Genomic DNA, 18,573 nt, shown 5'->3' with positions numbered 1-18,573 from the left:
AGTGAGAACCTTGACACATTTTCTATCTATTACGAACAGATATATTAATAGCACAAAACAAAAGGGAAACTGGTGTTGGAAAGACCCGGGACTATCCCATCTCCACAAAGAATAGCATTGTTTTTCAAAGGTCACAAGTTAATAACATTTCATCTCCGCTGAAATTTCATAGAGGAAAAAAAAGAACATGTAAAGACATGTCTTAAATAGCTGAGCGGTTCAAACCAAACATTGAGGAACAGAAACAATGGAGTACACCATTACTCTGTGGAACTCGAGTTCTGAAAAAAAGTTGTATGACAAAAAAAAAGGGAAGACCACCATTTTCTCATGTAAGCCCCTAACACTTCTGTGCTCTGGATGGGACAGAACAAACTAATCTTACTCAAACTCATCATCTAAACTTTCTCCCTTGCGCTTACCCATTAATCTTTGTCAATATCAGTCAAATGTGCCACTAAGTGAAGGAAAGCATATCTCTGAGTTTGTTTTCAACCATTTCGAGCTGTCACATTCAACCCTCTCTGTGCATTTTGTGGTGGTTTCCAATTACCTGCTTGTGAGGATGTGGAGGGCCTTATGGCTAAGAAGGGTATCAAGCATCAGTGGGTTTAAGACTCCTCAACGTTTCTTTGGGAAACACAGCTGGCCATTGTTTTGAGGGAAGACAGACTAGATTGTGGGAAAGGTTGACTCACTGGGGCAGAGTGGGACCCTGTGTGTGGGGAGTTATACCACTCGCCTCACACCAAAGGGAATGCAACAGGGCTTCAGTCAACAACCATGGCAGACAAATTAGTTCTCTCTCCACCATTGCGTATCCCAAAGGAACAGGGAGGTCAGAGAGGAGACCTCCTAATGGTCAAGGTGAGTTATAAGAAGAGCCAGGAGGAACCTGGGGAGTCGCCACGACAGAGCCTTGAAAACCCAGCAGGGTTTCGCCTTGTTTATAGGCAGCTGGAATGCAAAGGTTCTGCTTGTTATTAACCACAGAAAACACTCTCACATGTGTCTCATGCATGCACGTTTAATCTCTCACCCATAAGAGAAGTTGCAGTCTTTGGTGGCCTGGGGCCTAGATTTGTTTTAGGAAAATGAAATGAGCATTGGAGCAGAGCGGGGCACGGTGATGGTGAGCACACAGAAGGACACTTAGACGGCCTCAGTGGCCCAGCGCCAGAGGAAACAGAAGTGGCATGTCTGGAATCTGGCTTGGAGGGAAGAGTCGGTGGTTTGGACGAGGCCACAATGCCAAGCACATGATATGGTCTTTGAATGAGTTACTGTTAGGGGCCGTTCTGCATCAGTAACCCTAGAGTGAGGGAGGGGGAAATGTCATGCTCTGTAATATAACTGACCACTTTACCCATTTGGTAGCAATTTGCTGAAATGGCTGAGCACGGTTCACAGGCATCAGTATGGAAACATGGGACATATGGAATGTTCAGATAAGTGAGAATTAAAATAGAAAAAAACTGTTTGAGTTTGGCTCGAGTGGTCAAAAGTCAAAATAATCCTGAGAGTTCTCATAGCACAAGCATTTGAAAGTCATTACAACTCACTATACCACATGGTGTGATGACTATCATGTTTCCCCACTTTTCTTCAACTAATGATTCTCTTTCCAGACCTACTATAGAAGCTACTGAAGATTTTGTCACGCTTACCTCTGTGGGTCTTTGCTGCCATCTGTGCTGAGCTCACTGCTGCTTCCGTCTCCCTGTGATCTGCTATCCACTGCTGGGTCCATCTCAGGGTTGGTTGTCTCCACGCTGGTCTCCAAGGCTCTGGGGATAGGGTCGTCTCCGTCCTGCTCGGGCAGAGGGGTGCACCGCCCTTGGCTACTCACACTGCTGATACTCCCTGTAGTTCCATGGTGGTGCCTATCCATGCTCCCTCCAGTCCGCTTGGCGTCGCTGCAGCGCTTCATGGCCTGAAGTTGGGAGAGGGGCACTATATCAGCTCCCTGGGGTCGATGCCAGACTGTGCGGCGGCCAGTTGAGTTGTAGTAGTAGAAGCGGCCACTTTGAGGGTCAAACAGCTCCCACCACTGGTTACCGTCGGCCTGACGGACAGGGACGCCTTGAGGGGCCTCCCAGCCGCACTCTCCGCTGGTCAAGTTCACATACATGCGCTCGCGGGAGCGTGGCTCCAGGATTTCCACCCAATCAGAGCTGAATGAGAAAAAACAAAACAAAGGGTTAAGTGCTGTTTACTGCTAAAATTGGCAACAGATTATTCACCAACAGGAGACAATGATGCACCAGAGGCCACAGTCACGGCTGACTAATTATCACCTTGACAAGCAGAAACTGACTCACACAGTGTGACAGACTGAAACGCAAAAAAATATCCACATGATCATATGGAGAGTGTGTCAATGTTTGTGTCCCATAAATGTATCCATTTGTAAAGTGTGTGTGTGTTAGAAGTGATGTCATCTCTTTGGTAGGTAACAGAGCAGCAGGAGTGATGGCATGTATGTGTGTTTCTTTAATAAGGAGACAGGTGGACACACTCAGTGAGACACCAGGCACGGTCTCAGCAGAGCCCAAAGAGAACCATACGGTCAGAGTGCCACTAACGCGGAAAAAACCCACAGAGCTTAACTGCCATCACAGGGTGACAGCAGCCAGCTCAGCACAACACACAAAGACTATAAAAAAGAGACAGTGAGGGGAGGTGCAAAAAAGAGAGAGAGGCAGAGAGACTGAGGGAGAACCAGTTGACAATCCAACCGAAAAGTACAAAGGCAAAAGGGCACAGATAAGAGGGACGGCCGCTTGAAAACAACTGAACCATGGCCTGAATTGAAGGGAAATTATGGGTCAGTCTACCTGAAAAAAGTGCGAGGCATATTGCAACTGAATGATAGAACCCTAAAATGTGTGCTGTAGCTACCTACAAATAAGCTGCTGGTATATCTAGGTCATGTTACCCTATAGTGGGCTCCATTGTTCCTTTTTTGATCTAGAGCTCTAATTTAGGCCTCAACTGTGACAGCACATCCATGTAGGAACACTAAAAACAGCCAGAGACTAGATCTGAACCAGAGGAAGGACTCAAAATATTCAATAAATCACAACACTCCTCTTCTCTTGTACTCACCACTGGACATTCCCGACAAAGATTAATCCATTCTCTTCCCTAGTATTCCACTGAACTCAAGCTGTACACCTACAGCGCCTTACAGAGATCCAGCTGTATTGCCAGAAAACCCCTTGTTATTCCAACATTTCTTGTTTACATTGAACCAAACAAAGCTGGCCAATTGTGTCATCGTAGAAACAGAAGCTAGACTTGAAAGGCTCCACTTAAACTCCACTGCTGATGCAGACAGCTGATGACACTAAAGATGAGTATTTGTTTGTTGTATTACACTGTACTTGGAGGACGGATCTACACAGAGTAATACATACACAATCTGATGATGAATTTACATCATGCAGACTTTAGCAGACCCTCGCATATACAGGGACTTAACATAACAGCATTGGCAGCCTGTTCTGCCCGACTGGCCCTCTTTGATCAGGATAAATGTCAAAGCATTATAGTTTTTACAAAAGTTTTTTTCTCCTGAGCGAAAGCAGAGCGTCACCAAAGGTTTCAAGTATTTCTTTATGGGCAGAAAGTAACAAACTTTCTAAACCACAAAATATTAAAAAAATCTGAGGTAGAACATTCAAAAGATTTTACTGTAATTCTCACTTAGTGTACACATTGCACAAGTATCATATCTACACATTTTGAACACCGGTTATTATGCTCTTGAAGACATTTTGTGAATTCTTATCACCTAAACCTACAGCTTTTTTCTTTTAGAAATCATTGATCCGATTCTGTGACCCCCTCAGCTGCCGGCATTAAGGCAGAACAAATATGCGCCATAATCTACGTTCTCATCCTTTATACATAACAGTGAGGTGGAATAAAAGTGCAACTTTTCTGCCTTGAACAGGCGGTGTAAAAGAGGCTGTTGAGAAAACAGTGGCAGTCGGGAGGAATTAGTGTCACAAGAATCTGCTCTGGCTTTGGATCTTTTCCCAGCTTTCTCAGGACAGAAACGCTTTTCTTCTCCGCGTCATGGTTGTTTGTTTTGTGAGCCTGTAGTCCAGGCTACCTGTGAAGATCAGAGGGACATGAAGCCTAGCACGAGTAACAGTGCCTACAGTGTCCCAACAAATATCCACATTCGTTTTGCATGTGGCTTCCAAATCAACCCTGTGTGCTCCCCCGGCCTCAGAAATAGACACAGAGTAGTGTGGTGCCAGTCAAGTCTGGCAGGGTTACAATGTCACTCTGTTGGCTTCAACTCACAAGGAACATCAGCTGTTCTTTATTTTACCTGCAAAGCCTTTTGACGTACCTGCTCATCAAGCAAGCAGATACTATCGATCTCTCTTTCATGTGCTGCCAGCAACAGCCACAGGCTGTTAGGTAGAATGTAGAATTAACAGCCAGGCAAACATAGAGGCGAGGATATAGGAACTTTTCACATACTGTCTACCCATGTGTTCCACTGCTCTATGCTGGGAGGCCATCTGGTCCAGTCCCTCACACCAGGCACGACGCCCTGACCTCAGAGGACTCAACATGTAGTGTGTTTATACTGTGTTTTCAACCCATCTGGGTCGACAAGAAGATGAGAGGGGATATTTGGAGAAAATAAAGTCAAATAATGTTAATTGTGAATGTTTGATTGCATTGGTTATGTTAAGTATAGCAGGATAATGTTTATAGTGTGAAAGACAGAGGTCCTGCATACAACTATTGGAAGAAGTCTTCCAGACTGATTAGATCCGCAACAGTTAATGGGAGGGAAGCCATGCAGATAATGGGGCATTCAGAGCAGAGGCCAAACAGTCAATACCACCCCACACATACCAGAGCCTTCATCCTTTAACTGCCCCTGGCCTCCAAATGAGGCCTTCCCACACGCAGAAACTGATCTCTTTATGCTTCCTTACTTGTTCTCCACTTGCATTTGTCATCACTCTATAAACGCAGTGTTTGAATCCAAATAAACCAATCCCTTACAAACATAGAGTGAACGAAAGTTCAGGCTGTGTCTCCCTCTCCAACCAGCACAGACTTAAACATGCTGCATGGTGTCTTGTATGCCGCAACAGGAAAACAGGGTTTGAGGGTCAACTGCGGAGGCCAAGGCTGACGAGTTTAGCAGCACAGGGTGTAGTGGTTGCATAAGGAGTGTTCCCTCTGGGTAAATATACAGCAGTTAGAGCTGAGAGCCAGCCTGCTGGGATCTGTTGACATGACCAAGATAAGCAGGAAGACGGACCGGGGTTCAGGTTCTGAAATTCCTGGAACATCACTTTTGGAAGAACTCAAACAACATGTGAGGGATGACCAATACATTAGTTTGTCTAATACAAAGGAACTTCCCTTCAGCAGGATTCACCAGGACTGAGATCATTACACCTTATTACTGGTTCTATTCCAATGAAAAACTGTTTTATTTATTCCTTCCAAAATTACATTGATTTGACTATCAAAATTAGATGAGACTGCCTGAAGTAGATCAACTAAATGTTTAAAGATCAGGGTCCCGGTTGCTATACCTGTAGTCTGCCTTTCACACATGCACAACACAGCGGGAGGTCTTCTGCACAGACACGTTCACACCAGGTTCGTGTTTTTTCCGTGTATGACACCGCTTCTTCACCTGGAGATATTTGTTCTGTTTTAGTTTATTTAATTTTTGCCTTCGTCACATTTGAGAAACGTCATCAACCCTACACTGGCTCACGGTAAATCCAGCGTGGATTCCCTGCTTGTGACATCCCTAGTCCAGTGCATGTCTGAAAGCAGCTTTAGTGAAGCACTCCCGCTAAGGGAGTCTGCCCCTTGCCGCAAATGTTCATAAATGGTTTGGAATGCAGTCTGCACCAGCTCAGTGATGTTTCCCTCCAACAGAAACATTTTATATTGATCTAAAATGAACGCACATGTTCCTATGACTGAAGGACAGCAACAGATTTACCTTTACCCAAATTAATTATACTAACTAATGTGCCAAAAACCCATGTTCAGAGTCTGTGATGCCTCACTCCCTTGTATAACACATGAACATAGAGTTTGGGAACTGATTTTTATATATGTATATAGTTTTATAGATTTTCATGACTTTGAAATTTTAGTTGACACAAGACATTCATGAGTATACATTTTACTTTTCCAGCAGAACTCCTCGCTGAGAATGTCTTAATTTTTCAACTAACCTTTATTCCTGAATTAAATTCTTCTCCAGCAGCCTATGGTTATTCCACAACGACTCAAAATAAAACCTGCCATATTGTTAAAAAACTATGAGGATGTAGTGGCCAAAACTGACACATGTACACATACAAACACAACAAACGTGCAGTCGTGCACACAAGCACACCTTCTTAACAAACTTGTTACTCCCAGTCCCAACGTGCCAGTAGTCTCCTTCTGAAGGAGAAATACTTCATCTATCATCCACAATTTGCAGTCCGCTCCAAAAATAACTGGAACCCAGAGCGGTTTCCCAGAGTGAGGGAAACAACAGAATATAGCTCATGGAATCTGCCCTATTGTTCGAAGCCAACGCCAAAGCGTAAATGGCATTTTTCCCAGCAACAGTAAACATAGAGAACTGGACAATACAGCTACTAGAAATAGGCCACATGAAGTCTTGTGTCATTGTCCAACTTTGGATTACAGAGAAACTCAAATACCAAACGTGGTTGTTTATTTCGTCAAAAAAGATAAACCACACAGAGAGAGAAAAGATTGTTTTCTCTGTATAGTATAGAATTTGACTATACTATAGCAGCAGTGTTTCATCAGATAATCTAGTAATGGCTGAACTGCAGCTTTATGCTTCAGTGCCATTTCTGATTGACAGATAGGACGCCGTCAAAAACTGAGACAAATGGGAGCATTACTGCATTCATTTGTCCATAAATGTGTAAGGTCGAAATAAATGGACAGAACCAGTGAGCAAGTTAAAGCCCCCTTTCACATATAGTGCCCCTGTAAAATCATCTCTAACCTTTTCCAACAACAGACTATTCTGAGCGGTTGCTTGTGCCTCTCCCTTGTGGACCGAGGCAGGCTAAGTTCTCACACAGGGGCTGCCATTCATCTGGGAAACCTTAGCTCTCTGTTCACTAGGCACAGCAAGTGCCAAGGTCCACCCCGGCCAGTATATTTACAGAACTGCTGCTTCCTATTTAGAGACATAAATCAACCTTTCTCCTCAGATACTAGCCTCAAAATAAGTCATCACTCAAAGGAGGTGAAGTGATTTATACTCACCTTGCCGCACAGGTACGAAACCATTATAACAATAAGAAAACAGAGACAAGTATACGTCCTGAAATTCACTGTCAAGAGAAGGAGTGATCTGCCAAAAGAAGACTTTGTTTGATTATGTATAAACCATGTACAAAGTCTATTCAGCATTGCTGCTAGGCAACCTGCTTATCTAAATATTGTAAAACAAGAGCTGGGACACAGAGTGACTGTTGAGTGCTTGGCAGCATATCCAGTAGCTGTGACTAACGCAGAGTGTAGCTGTAAACCTGGCATGTTGACTGCTGTGGCCACGATCGCGTTAACTGAAGTGAAGAGGGCAACAGCTTTAACGTGTGTAACACCATCAGCAGTATAAGACTGCAGTGAGATAAACTGAGAGAAAGTATTTGAATTGAATTTCCACTTTCAAAGTTGAAACTGCAATGATAGTTTTCTGAATGCATGCGATGTTCTCCGTACATACAGTATTTCAGTCAGGATATTTGATTGCTGCTTTTATGAACCATGGTTAATTTTACTGTAGGAGGCAGGTGCTTCACAGCTACAATAGGGTCCTGACATTGCTGACATTTACCCCCACAAAGTCTAAATAACACACTGGTGCAATGGGACATAAAAATGGCCAATACCTGTTGATAGGAAAGACATGCACAATGTCTAAAGGAGGCGCTTGTCCTTATTATCAGAACCATAATTCATAATTTACAAACGGCACAAGTTTGTTTCCAGGAAGCCTCCACTTTTGTGTTGCTAATAGCAGAGCAGGGACGAGGTGTATGTGGGTCGTCTCTGTGCAGGGTTGGTGTGCAGGTTCCTACGCTCCGCCCAGGCTTCCAGAGCCATCAGAGGGAGAGGGGAGAGTGCAAATGTTTCAGATGACAGAAAGAAGCCCTGCACCTGTCTACACACATTCTTTGGTCCTTTTGTTCAACACCTCCCGTTCCTGCCGTGTCACCAGGGTTAGAGGTCACTCAAACTCACGGCACAATTGGTGTTTGTGTGTCTTTTAATTTAATAGTAAACAAACCAGCATAAGGACTGCAGAGTCTGTTATACAGTCAGGGACTTCACTTCTAAGAGGCGTTCTTGGCATTCGTCCCCACAGAAACCCTCATAAAGTTAATGCTAGGGGTTTGGATAGTGTACACTTATCTTGTTCTGTGACTTTAACGGTGATGTGCTGTGTAAACCAACCCACAGAGCTGCCGAGTGTCTCCTTTGCCTCTGGTTATAACTTCTATGTATCTATTTAATTGAGCCTGAGCTTTGCATTTATGTTTCCATTTTAGGGAAAAACTGTTTCTTAATTCAAGATCTATATACTTGGTTGTATTTGCGTTTATAATAGTTTTTTTGTATTTATAACAAATGTTGTGATTAAACTGTAAAATATCAAACCTTAATTACAATTGTGTGTGTGTATATATATATCAGAAAATCTGAAATTTATTTGATATCGGCCCTGAGAAATCCTTCTCTTAACTATCAGTTTTTGGCCTTTCATCAACAGGTGTCAACACAGCAATCACCGTTGGCCTTTAACATTTAATGTAAAAATATCTGTTTGTATATAGTTTTAATGGTGATCTTTTGACAGCAGAATTAATAACACAATACTTTTGTGATTGTATGTACTTAGACAGAATAATATCATCATGGAAAAGTTGAAGCTGAGAGAATCTCCCTTTTTGCATTTTGTTGTGTTTATAAGACTCAATCAGTTTTCAAACTGAACCACATCAATATGGACAACCTCAAAGAGGTTCATACCTTTCCTCTTTGCTGCACCATTCCTCCCCCGTTCTCTCTATACCCCCCACCCTCAGCAGCAGCAGTTGTCAGTGTCCGTTCCTCACTCACTGCATGCTGACATGGGCAAACGGGTCCGGGGTTCGTCTTACACTGCCAGACATGTAAGACATGATAGAGCCGGACTCATGTGAGCCGACCCGGGCAACAGGGCGGCAGACTGCCAATGAGCGGGAGGAGAAGTAAAGCACTTTAAGACCAAACAGCCGGGCAGCCACATGCCTGGCAGAGAGAGCAAGACTAGGAAGGGAGAATAAAGATCAATAGATTCGGGGAGCTCCAAAACACCAACGTGGATAAGACTGATGTGCAAATATGTTAATTTTTTTATTTAAATCTCTAAAAGGTTTGCATCTCTCTTGCTGCAGTGGTAAGGGAAACAGCAACCGATTTACCACCTCTGAGGTCAGAACTGCTTTTCTGACAGTTTATTTGAACTCACGCACAATAATTCTCCACCAGGAAAATCTACAAAGTGGAAATCTTATCACTCAGTGAAGACGAGTAAATATACCTGCAGAGAACTCTTCCAGCTTGTCTAGTATCGCCTGAGAAGAGCAGTTCTGAGTCACTGGAGTGACTGCGCACGCCTTTAAAGCGCGAGAACCAGCTGGTCCGGTTTTCTCTGTGTTCTATATGCTAGGTCTACAGCAGTGTGTACCACTGCTGGACACGGGGTCTATTTTTAAACAGTGTTGTGGCCAAAAAAGTGCAGAGTGGACTTTTTGCATTTTCCTCTGCACAATCTGCAGTGTATTTAGCACAAAGGACTGTGTTAGACTGTCTTGCACATGAACACACATGAAGTGATGAAGTTAGAAAAAGATTCTGTTGTCCTGCAGTTGCCAACACTTGCTTCTTATACATATTCTGAGCGCTTTGTGGGAACAGGGAAAAAAATGGTTACCTAGTTGGCAAGAATGTCCTGTGATGACTCATATATGCATTACAAAGGCTGTGAAAGGCACCCTATTCTAAAGCCTGTGATGGCACAGAACAATGCAGACTATTGATCAACAGGCAGACTTCACTCAACGAGAACTCTCTGTGTTGCCTCGACACAGGCAGGCTCAGCCAATCAGAGACGGGCCAGGGAGGAGCTTTGGACATGTATGCGAGGTCTGCGGTGACCTCCTTCAACAGCTGCCCTAATCCAGAACTGGAGACAGTTTCTCCTCTCCATGGGCACTGGATTAGGCAGGATCCCACAAGGTCGCGCCGCCACCTTCAGCACGGCCTGTCTTTCCCATGCTGCTTTCCAACTAGCGATTTTACATGGCCCAAGTGAATTCATTCCCTGTAGCTGCCAAAATGTTCACCCCCACTGCAACAAACTGATTCTTCATGAGATGTTAAGAGAATAGCTCCTACCTCGGAGCCGGTTCCAGGAGAACATTTTTGTGTTGGCCGTCTTGAATGTTACTTCAGATCCGAGTCGCTGTAATCCGCCTACAAACCAACCTCAGAGAAGCAGCCTAGCAGATTTCTGTATGGAGAGTATTGTCTTGTCCCACCATCCTGCCTTATCCCACGAATTCTGCAGCTTTCTGCTGGGAACATCCGGCCCTCTTGCTGCTCTGCTGAACAGCCACAGTCTGCCTCACTACTCAGCGACAGGGTCAATAAATTGCCTTTTATAGGAGTGAGCCTGACCAAACAGAAGCTCCCGTCCTTCACAAAAATCCACCCCTTGCTCTTAGTTAAGGAGCATGTGGGGACTTTTCAGGTCAGAAGAGACTTGCGACGAGCGCGAACATATGCAGGACAGGCTGATGACCGAATCAGGCTGTTTACTACATACAGGCCGGCCTTTCTGTCCAGTGCACCAGCTGTCAGAGCAGGAACAATGGGGTCACTTGTCCAAACAAGGGAAATGAATGAAACTATTAGGGCGTATTTGCTTAATAACCCAAAACGTTCATTGTCCAAACTTTATTTTGTTGTATTGCTTAGTCTCATCCATGTTATAGCACAGCCTTGAAAAAATTAACTCAAGCATTCAATCTCAGCCATCTGTTTGCTGCCAAAACAACATTTTCCATCAGGATCAGACCTGCTTGCCTACCACCAGTAGAAGCAGTACTACTTCGTTTTGAGTTGAACCACACAGCCCCCCTCCGAAGTCCTCCACTGCTGACGTGACAAACGAGGCCAGGGTCTAATCCCAGGGCAGAGTTACAGGGTGAGGTGGGGGGGGGGGGGGGGGGGGGGGGGGGGGGGGGGGGGGGGGGTCAAAGGCTGGTCGAGGAGCCACACAGGAAAGACATGTCCGGATTGTTCTCTAGAGGATGTGAAGGTGCAGACGGCAGGCTGTCCAGGATTAGAAATACAGAGCAGCCTGGTGAAGACGTTAACGCTGGGTCTGTGCTGGCCCCGAGGGGAGTAGTTTGGTGGAATGTGGATCAACATGTAGAGATGGATATTTTCCGAATAACAATAAAGTTTGAGGCAGTGCTTTTTCATTTTTTGTAGGCTTAACCTACATCTCATCCATTTATTTCAGTGTTCCATTTCTGTGTGTAACATGTATAGAGTCCATGTGAGTTTTGCACTTCAAAACACACAGCTCACGACAATTCTATTGACATGTTGAACTTTTTTTTAAGCAGATGACTCATTCATCCTTACAGCCTATCCACCCCACACGTTATTATCCTCTGTAATGCTAGGGAGTGATGATCAGCACTCTGAGCATCAGGTTCTAACTAGTGTGGTTTAACTAGCCATTAATCCCCACAGGCAGAAGGTTCAAAATGTCAGGGGTTGTACAGGTACAGTTTATTATCCTCATTACTGCGTCATTGTGGCACATGAAACAAGGGTGTTGCACGTTAACAGCTCGGATCGACAGGAGGGTGACCAGGATTATAGGACTGAACAGGATTCAAACAGAGAAGAAAACCTGAATCTATAAATGAAAAAAGCCGACCACAGTAAATATAATATTAACACATCACAACCCATAATAAGACACTGTAAAGGAATCACAAACTTAAAAGTTGCTTCCTCTCAACGGGCAAACAAACAAGTCTATTGTCAAATCCTTAGTAGGATGGACATCCTGCCAATTTTGATTCACCTGGTTACAGGGATGCATTGTTTGTCCTCTTTTGTCTGAATGTTGTTGTGAGGGAGCAGGACAAACAGCGAGACAACGTCCCAATAGTCCGCTCAACTCAGAGACAAACCCCAATGAGTAAATGAATGAAAGTAGTCTGAGGAGGCAGAAATACCAAATAAACCATTTCGTCTTCTCTGGTGGTGATGTATTAGACACTTGGCAGATAAGGAGGTTGTAGAAGATTGAACATGTCTGAGGAAGCTGACAAAGCAACACCAGGTGAATGCTGCCAGCATTCGGCGGATGAGCACCAGCTTGGCCGGCAGACAGGGAGGGTGCCGCACCCAGTAAGCCAGGTTGGCGTTGTGTGGCAAACTAACAGCTTCAGGCGATATAAATGATGACAACCAGCAGCTTGTTCCCCAGATAACACATTGTACAGGATTGTTCAGGAGTAGGAACCTGAAGCTTCAGTTTATAAGTCCTCACTATATATGAAGTCACAGGCACTAAAAAGCCTTCATCTGAAAAGTGTGCAGGAAAACAGTTTGAGGGGAACTGAGGGAGCTTGTTCTATACATCCCAGTAGCTTTAAATAGAAGGTGCGGACTAAAGCAAACCATCTGTCTAAAGCAACAGATTAAAGCTAAACAAAGTTCTGATGTACATCTGCAGTCAGAGCAGATGCTGTAGAAATCCAGCATGTGCAGATCAAACCAGTAGCTAAATCTACACGAGCACTGGTGCCTTCAACCAGTAAAAAAAAAAAACAAGAGGAACAAATGGGCTGTGGAACATTTGCCTTCCGTTTGGGTTATTGGTGTTTAAACCACAACAGAGACTTTAACCAAAGTGTGGATCCGTTGAGGGAAACATTTAAAAGATGAGAGGAACACGAGGAAAGTGGAAAGTAGGTTTAAGATCCCCCATAAGCTTCAGCTGATGTAACTCTGCTGCAGACAGTCAATGAAGGCTCCACTTCACTGAGTGTCAAACTGCTCCTCAGCTACATGCTAGCAGCACACAGAACAGACCAGTCTTTATTTAAAACTGCCCGGCGGGCACACAGTGAACACAGTGAACAACAGTGGAAGCACCAACAGAAACATTACAGTGTGAATTTCACCAAACTCGCTCTATTGCTGCTTTTTTCTGGGTCAACCACCTCCTGCACTTTAACAACTTCTCACTAACATGTCTCTCCGGGTGTAACATCGCCCGGTGCTGGTGCTGCTGGGGGGAGGGAGCTGTCTCGCTAGCCGCCCTCACGGAGCTTCCCGGCGGCGTTTAGCTCCTCAAACTTTCCCCCTGTTCAACTTTTTCTTTTATCGGTTTGAAATTCAACGTGAGAGGCGTCTTACCTTGTCCCGGCCATTTTCTTCACATGGTAAACGAGCCGCACACGGAGAGAGAGAAGAAGAATTACAAGTAGTTTTTTGTTAAGTTTCTGGTTGTTGGCGCGCGGCGGCTCTGCTCCGTGTGCGAAGTGAGCTGCACGAGACGCTTCTCTCTCTCTGTGTGTGTGTGTGTGTGTGTGTGGCTCTCTCGCTCTTTTTCTCTCTCTCTCTCTCTCTCTCTCTGTGTGTGTGTGAGCGTGTGTGTGTCTCTCTCTCTCTCTCCCCCTCTCTCTCCCTCCTGGTGAATCCCATATGGGTCTCCGCCTCAGCACGTGAGTCAGAGGTCGGTGTGGGGGGGTCACCCAGTCTGCGCCCCTCTCCTCCTCACCCCTCTCCCATAGCTGGCTGCAGAGAGTGGGAGCCAAAGTTCACTCGGACCATTTAGTTGACTGATCAGAGCACATGATGGGATATCAAATGTTTCAAACTGTCACCTGTCATGTCAGACATTTCTTTTTGAGGGGACAACCTCATCTGTACCCCTGCAGCAGCTGGAGCAATAATAAGGGACTTCCAGCAGGTTCAGACATCTCTCTTAGTGATGGATGACTGCAAGGATTTGTTCAAAAAGTGATATAATAAATATATCTTTTTTGAGTAATCTCCACTTCAGTTGCACTTACATGAACCAAACGTTCCAGTACTATTTCACTTTATATTCTAAATGTTCTTTTACCAGAATAACTTTAATTATACTGTGCCACTCCACTCTTCTCATGTTAATTTCTCTACAAAGAAAATATCCGTTTGCAGTAAGCGGTTTATATTATTAATCTAAATATTCTCTGTATTTTATTAAATTTTCAGTTTAATTTTATTCAGTAAAGTTTATCTTATAATCCTGTTGAAAATGTTGTACTTCATGGCTATAGACAGTAATTTCTGACTGAGTAATTAAATTCGGTCTATCATAAGCTCTGGCTTTAATATGGAAAAACAATGTGATATGAGATATGCATATTGATATGCATCAACTGGGTATGTTTTATTCTGGCATCTCCTGTAGTTCTTTTTTTTTGGAAAAGCATTGCTAGGTGACACACCTTGACTAATATTTGAATATCAGAGAGAAGATATGCTGATTTTTCGACGTATTCTCACGTGACTCAGTCAGTTAAAACCCTGAAGACCTAAACTATCTCTTTCATGATGATAAGAACTTGTCTTTCCACTGTAGTAATACTAGTGATATGTAGAAACCATGTAACCCTGTGGACAAGCAGACAGAGACACCTGCTGGACAGCAACACAAGTAAGCCAACATTATGTCAGAATAATAGTCGGGTCGTATTTATGGTCAAACAACACTTTATTCACAATTACTATCAGCACTCAGGTCTATGGAAATAGTTGCTAAAAAAAGTCACAGAAGCTAACAAAGGCAGCTAGCTAAAATTCACATCAATAAGTATTACACTGTTGTGTTTTTCCTCCGGAACAGGGTAAACTTAACATCCATTGAAATGTACATGGCGCTTCTCTTCACAGTGAACCCCTTAAGTGCTTTTCCCATGTAAATAAGGAAAGAACAAAACATACAAATTGAGGGCAATGACATTCTCAAGCTACATTTCTTACTATAAGTTCATCTTGTCAGCTCATATCATACAATGAGGTCTGCCTCTTCAGTATTATAAAAAATATTGTAAACATTTATATTAATTGCACAACATACATTCAAATACGTACTGTACTGTACAGCAAGGTTTTGTATCTGTGTTGTTATTCTGTAGCACCATGTATAGCAAGCTGAACAAACTTTTTGGATACTTCTACAGTGTGGTACTGACAACGCAAAGGAGTAAAACGGCATTCACTAGTAATGACGCATTCTGCCAGTGGACACATCTTCTGGAGGTTTGGGTTGTATTATTGTGGGACGGTGGTTAGTGTAGGGCTGTACAAGGTGTGGCGGTCTCCACATCTCACAGCGTTGAGGAAGATGATGCTTTTAAAGGACATTCATCAGTGTTAAGATCAACTATAATACAAAACGATTAGAAGAGTCTGTTACTGGCGGCTGTTTGAAAAGTCTGTGCCGCCTCCATGTGCAGACACGTTGGTGCAGAGGAAAGAGGAAGAAATATGTCCAAGCAGTAATGATTAAGCATGTGCCACAGAGACATCATGAGGCCATGGCTTCATTGCGTAGCAGCAGAGTTGACATGTATCATCACGTTGCCACCTTACATCTCATGACATGAAAGAAAACTGATTAAAGCTGATATATATTATCTACAAGCAGTACCGTTAGACTGAATGGCTTGTGGATACCAAACTGCCCCCACCTGATTCACAGCATCTTGTTGATGTTAACAGTCCTGACAGCTGGGGGTTAACAGAGGATGCAAATGTGTATGAAATGTGTGCGGCAGGTAGAACTGACGCCTCCTCTCAGTCTCAGCGTCTCCTCTGTCTGGGTGAGGGCTACAAACAGCAGCTCTCTCAAAAATGAAAACCCAGAGTAGAGAAAAGTGGTATCTCAGGTTATGGTCCATCGAAGTGTGGTCAAGGTCCTTGGGTTTTTGCCTGCACTACCTCCCTTCTCCTTCCTTTGCCAGAGGAGGCTGATGTGCTTGGTTGTGGGATGCAGGTGGTTAACCAACCCACCCTTCCCAAATCTGCCCCCTGTGCAGGGGAAAAACAGAGCTGTGAGTTACATGTGCTGCTTGAGGGGTTCACTGGAAACCGTGGCTCCAGTTGTGGTCTGTTCTGACCAACACTGTGAGGAAAAGTAACGGATGACAATAACAGGACTGAGAACACAACAAAATGAGACACATCTGCATTGCTTCACAGAATTTGACTTGAGTGGATGGGTGAATGAAAAAGAAGGTGAAGGTGCAGCTTTGCAATGCAGGTAGATGAGTTACTGTAATTAGAGATGTACAAAGCTACAGTGAAATGCAGTGAGGGCAGCATGCTGATGGGTCATCTGACCAAGCTAAAAGAAATCTGGACAGAGAGAGAGGAGTAGAGCTTGGCTGACTACAGAGGAACAGATGGGTTATGACAAACTCACAGCGATTTGGACGAAGGCTTCTTCACTTTTGGCCTCTTTCGACGATGAACTGGCCTGAAGCATGCACAGCACGTAAACACGCGCAGGGCAAATGCATGTGCATGTAGACAAACACACAGGTATATACACACAAAACACACACACACACACACACACACGCACACACAAACATGCATGCGCACAGACACACATACACACCCACACGCACAGCAGAGACAAGCAATTAGGCTTCATTACTAAAAGGGAAGAGCAAAAGCTGAAATGCAGGCTTATATTTTGGCCCTTTTTTGCTTCTGCATGCTGAATAGACTTTGATCACAACAGCAAGGAACCATGGATGTTTAAAAAGGATCAATTTATGTACAAAAATCACAGTATTTCATTTTCTCGACTCCCCAGATTACTCACTGAGCAAAAATATAACCAAAGACGCACTGGGGAGTCTGTAACCTCTCTGATTTTACATTGTTACATGAATTCCATCTGCAGTGTTTGACAAAGTAATCAGCTGTGCTGCAAGAGGAAAAAGAAAATACCTGTATTCGCTGAAGTAGCTTCGCTCCTTCCCTCCTAAAAGGAATGGAAGCTCACATTAGTCCCAGACTGAATTAAAGGAGACGTAGTAATAATTCATGTTTGCCTTAGAGGAGCTTTTCTCACCCTTCTCCGGGTTGCATTGCTTATGTCCCTTGCAGCCTCGTAACTCCATAAGCTGTTGATGCAATGCATTCAGAGTGTTGCGGTCGAGGGTGCTGACAGCATTTATCAGCTACAGAAATAATAAGGACACAATGTCAGCAAGGGCTTTGGGAACTATGGAAAATCTGTGCCCCCTGTGCTCACAGGAATGCACCATCAATCATGTTGTCGGTTCATTTTGTAGTTATTATTCACAAGTTATTGCCATCATGCTTGCGTCTGTACAAATGACATACCTGGTATGGGTCAGTGTTGATGTCAAAATACTCCAGGAAACCAGTAGCAAATTCGCAGAACAGGAAGTTGTGTGTGTCATTGATGGTCCTGAGGCACCAGTAGGTGTTGTTGTTGGCACTGGTACATGCACAGAATGGACCCACTGAGGGACAGAGGAAGGGGGAGTGGGTAGGGAAGGGAGGAGTGAGCGTGGAAAACAATGGATATTACACCAGGATTCCAAAAATATTGTTTTCCTCATATCTGCTCTGGAAAATATAAAAAATAACAGTTTCAACATAATATTCTTCTAAAACAACATGTTGTTCCCCACTTGTCCAGAAGGGGGCAGTCTGCCAGTGGTGGTTGTCATGGGTGAAGCAGGTCAGACCAGGCATGCTGCAGGTGTCGTTGTTCTGGAGCCTTTTGAGGAATTTACGTAGTTTCTTTCTGCGCTTCTGGTCCTTCTGCAGCCACTGACTTTTTAGCTTGGACGGCATTCTGATGAAAACAAACATTTGTTATAATAAAACTGCGGGAAGAAATAAAAATCAATCAGTTATTTAGTGTCATAAAATGTAAGTTTTTACCTCAGTGAGTGCATGCGTCCTGCATTTAACCTAAAAGTGTCTTTATTCTTCAGGAGATAACTGAAAAGACAAAAGGCAACAGTTTAAATATATGATTATATCACTGTGCTGCTGGTGACAGTGTTGTGTCCCGATCAACTCTCACCTGGGAGGGTCACACTGACATTCCTCTGGCCGCACCTTTTTCAGGTGACCTTTGATCTCACGCAGGTTCTTGATTTTTGTCTGCAGTGTTTCGATCTAAACTCAACAGGAACAAACACACGATATTCATCAGTGAAAAGGTTTTTACAGGCGGGATTAAAAAAGGAAGGAAAAGTGTCAGTACCTCATGCTCAATGTGTAGTTTATGGTCTTTCCATGCTTGAAGGGACTTGTAGAGTCCTCCATCGCATTTTACTGTGTCATTCATAAGAATAGAGCATCTGCAGGAAGCAAAAAAAACATTAACTTAAATAAAAGTCATCCATCCACCCT

The 18,573-nt window shown here is 43.9% G+C and overlaps 2 protein-coding genes across 12 annotated transcripts in view; both read right to left on the bottom strand.

Annotated features, from left to right (window-relative positions):
* Positions 1-13,684, bottom strand: part of zgc:92107 (uncharacterized protein LOC492329 homolog) — a 30,888-nt gene extending 17,204 nt beyond the window's left edge. For 2 of the 3 annotated variants that reach the window (XM_034585111.1, XM_034585113.1), the window contains exons 1-2: positions 13,534-13,684; positions 1,668-2,174 (exon numbers count right to left, since the gene is read on the bottom strand). In XM_034585111.1, the coding sequence (XP_034441002.1) occupies positions 1,668-2,174; positions 13,534-13,547 (521 nt within the window). In that variant the 5' untranslated portion in view covers positions 13,548-13,684. Of the gene's footprint in view, positions 1-1,667; positions 2,175-10,482; positions 10,731-13,533 lie in introns of those variants that run through there. The other variant, XM_034585114.1, reaches the window with a different exon arrangement.
* Positions 13,685-14,859: 1,175 nt separating this feature from the next.
* sulf2a (sulfatase 2a) overlaps positions 14,860-18,573 on the bottom strand; it is a 48,313-nt gene continuing 44,599 nt past the window's right edge. For 8 of the 9 annotated variants that reach the window (XM_034585522.1, XM_034585519.1, XM_034585521.1 and 5 more), the window contains 9 exons: positions 18,425-18,521; positions 18,242-18,336; positions 18,097-18,156; positions 17,841-18,007; positions 17,527-17,669; positions 17,252-17,360; positions 17,128-17,161; positions 16,592-16,645; positions 14,860-16,197 (listed from right to left, as the gene is read on the bottom strand). In XM_034585522.1, the coding sequence (XP_034441413.1) occupies positions 16,167-16,197; positions 16,592-16,645; positions 17,128-17,161; positions 17,252-17,360; positions 17,527-17,669; positions 17,841-18,007; positions 18,097-18,156; positions 18,242-18,336; positions 18,425-18,521 (790 nt within the window). In that variant the 3' untranslated portion in view covers positions 14,860-16,166. The remainder of the gene's footprint in view (positions 16,198-16,591; positions 16,646-17,127; positions 17,162-17,251; positions 17,361-17,526; positions 17,670-17,840; positions 18,008-18,096; positions 18,157-18,241; positions 18,337-18,424; positions 18,522-18,573) is intronic. The other variant, XM_034585526.1, reaches the window with a different exon arrangement.

The sequence above is a fragment of the Hippoglossus hippoglossus genome, chromosome 5 (assembly GCF_009819705.1).
Source record: "Hippoglossus hippoglossus isolate fHipHip1 chromosome 5, fHipHip1.pri, whole genome shotgun sequence".
Classification (NCBI taxonomy): Eukaryota; Metazoa; Chordata; class Actinopteri; order Pleuronectiformes; family Pleuronectidae; genus Hippoglossus; species Hippoglossus hippoglossus.
Note: the sequence above shows the minus strand (reverse complement) of the source record. Positions and strands in the feature narration are given on the sequence as shown.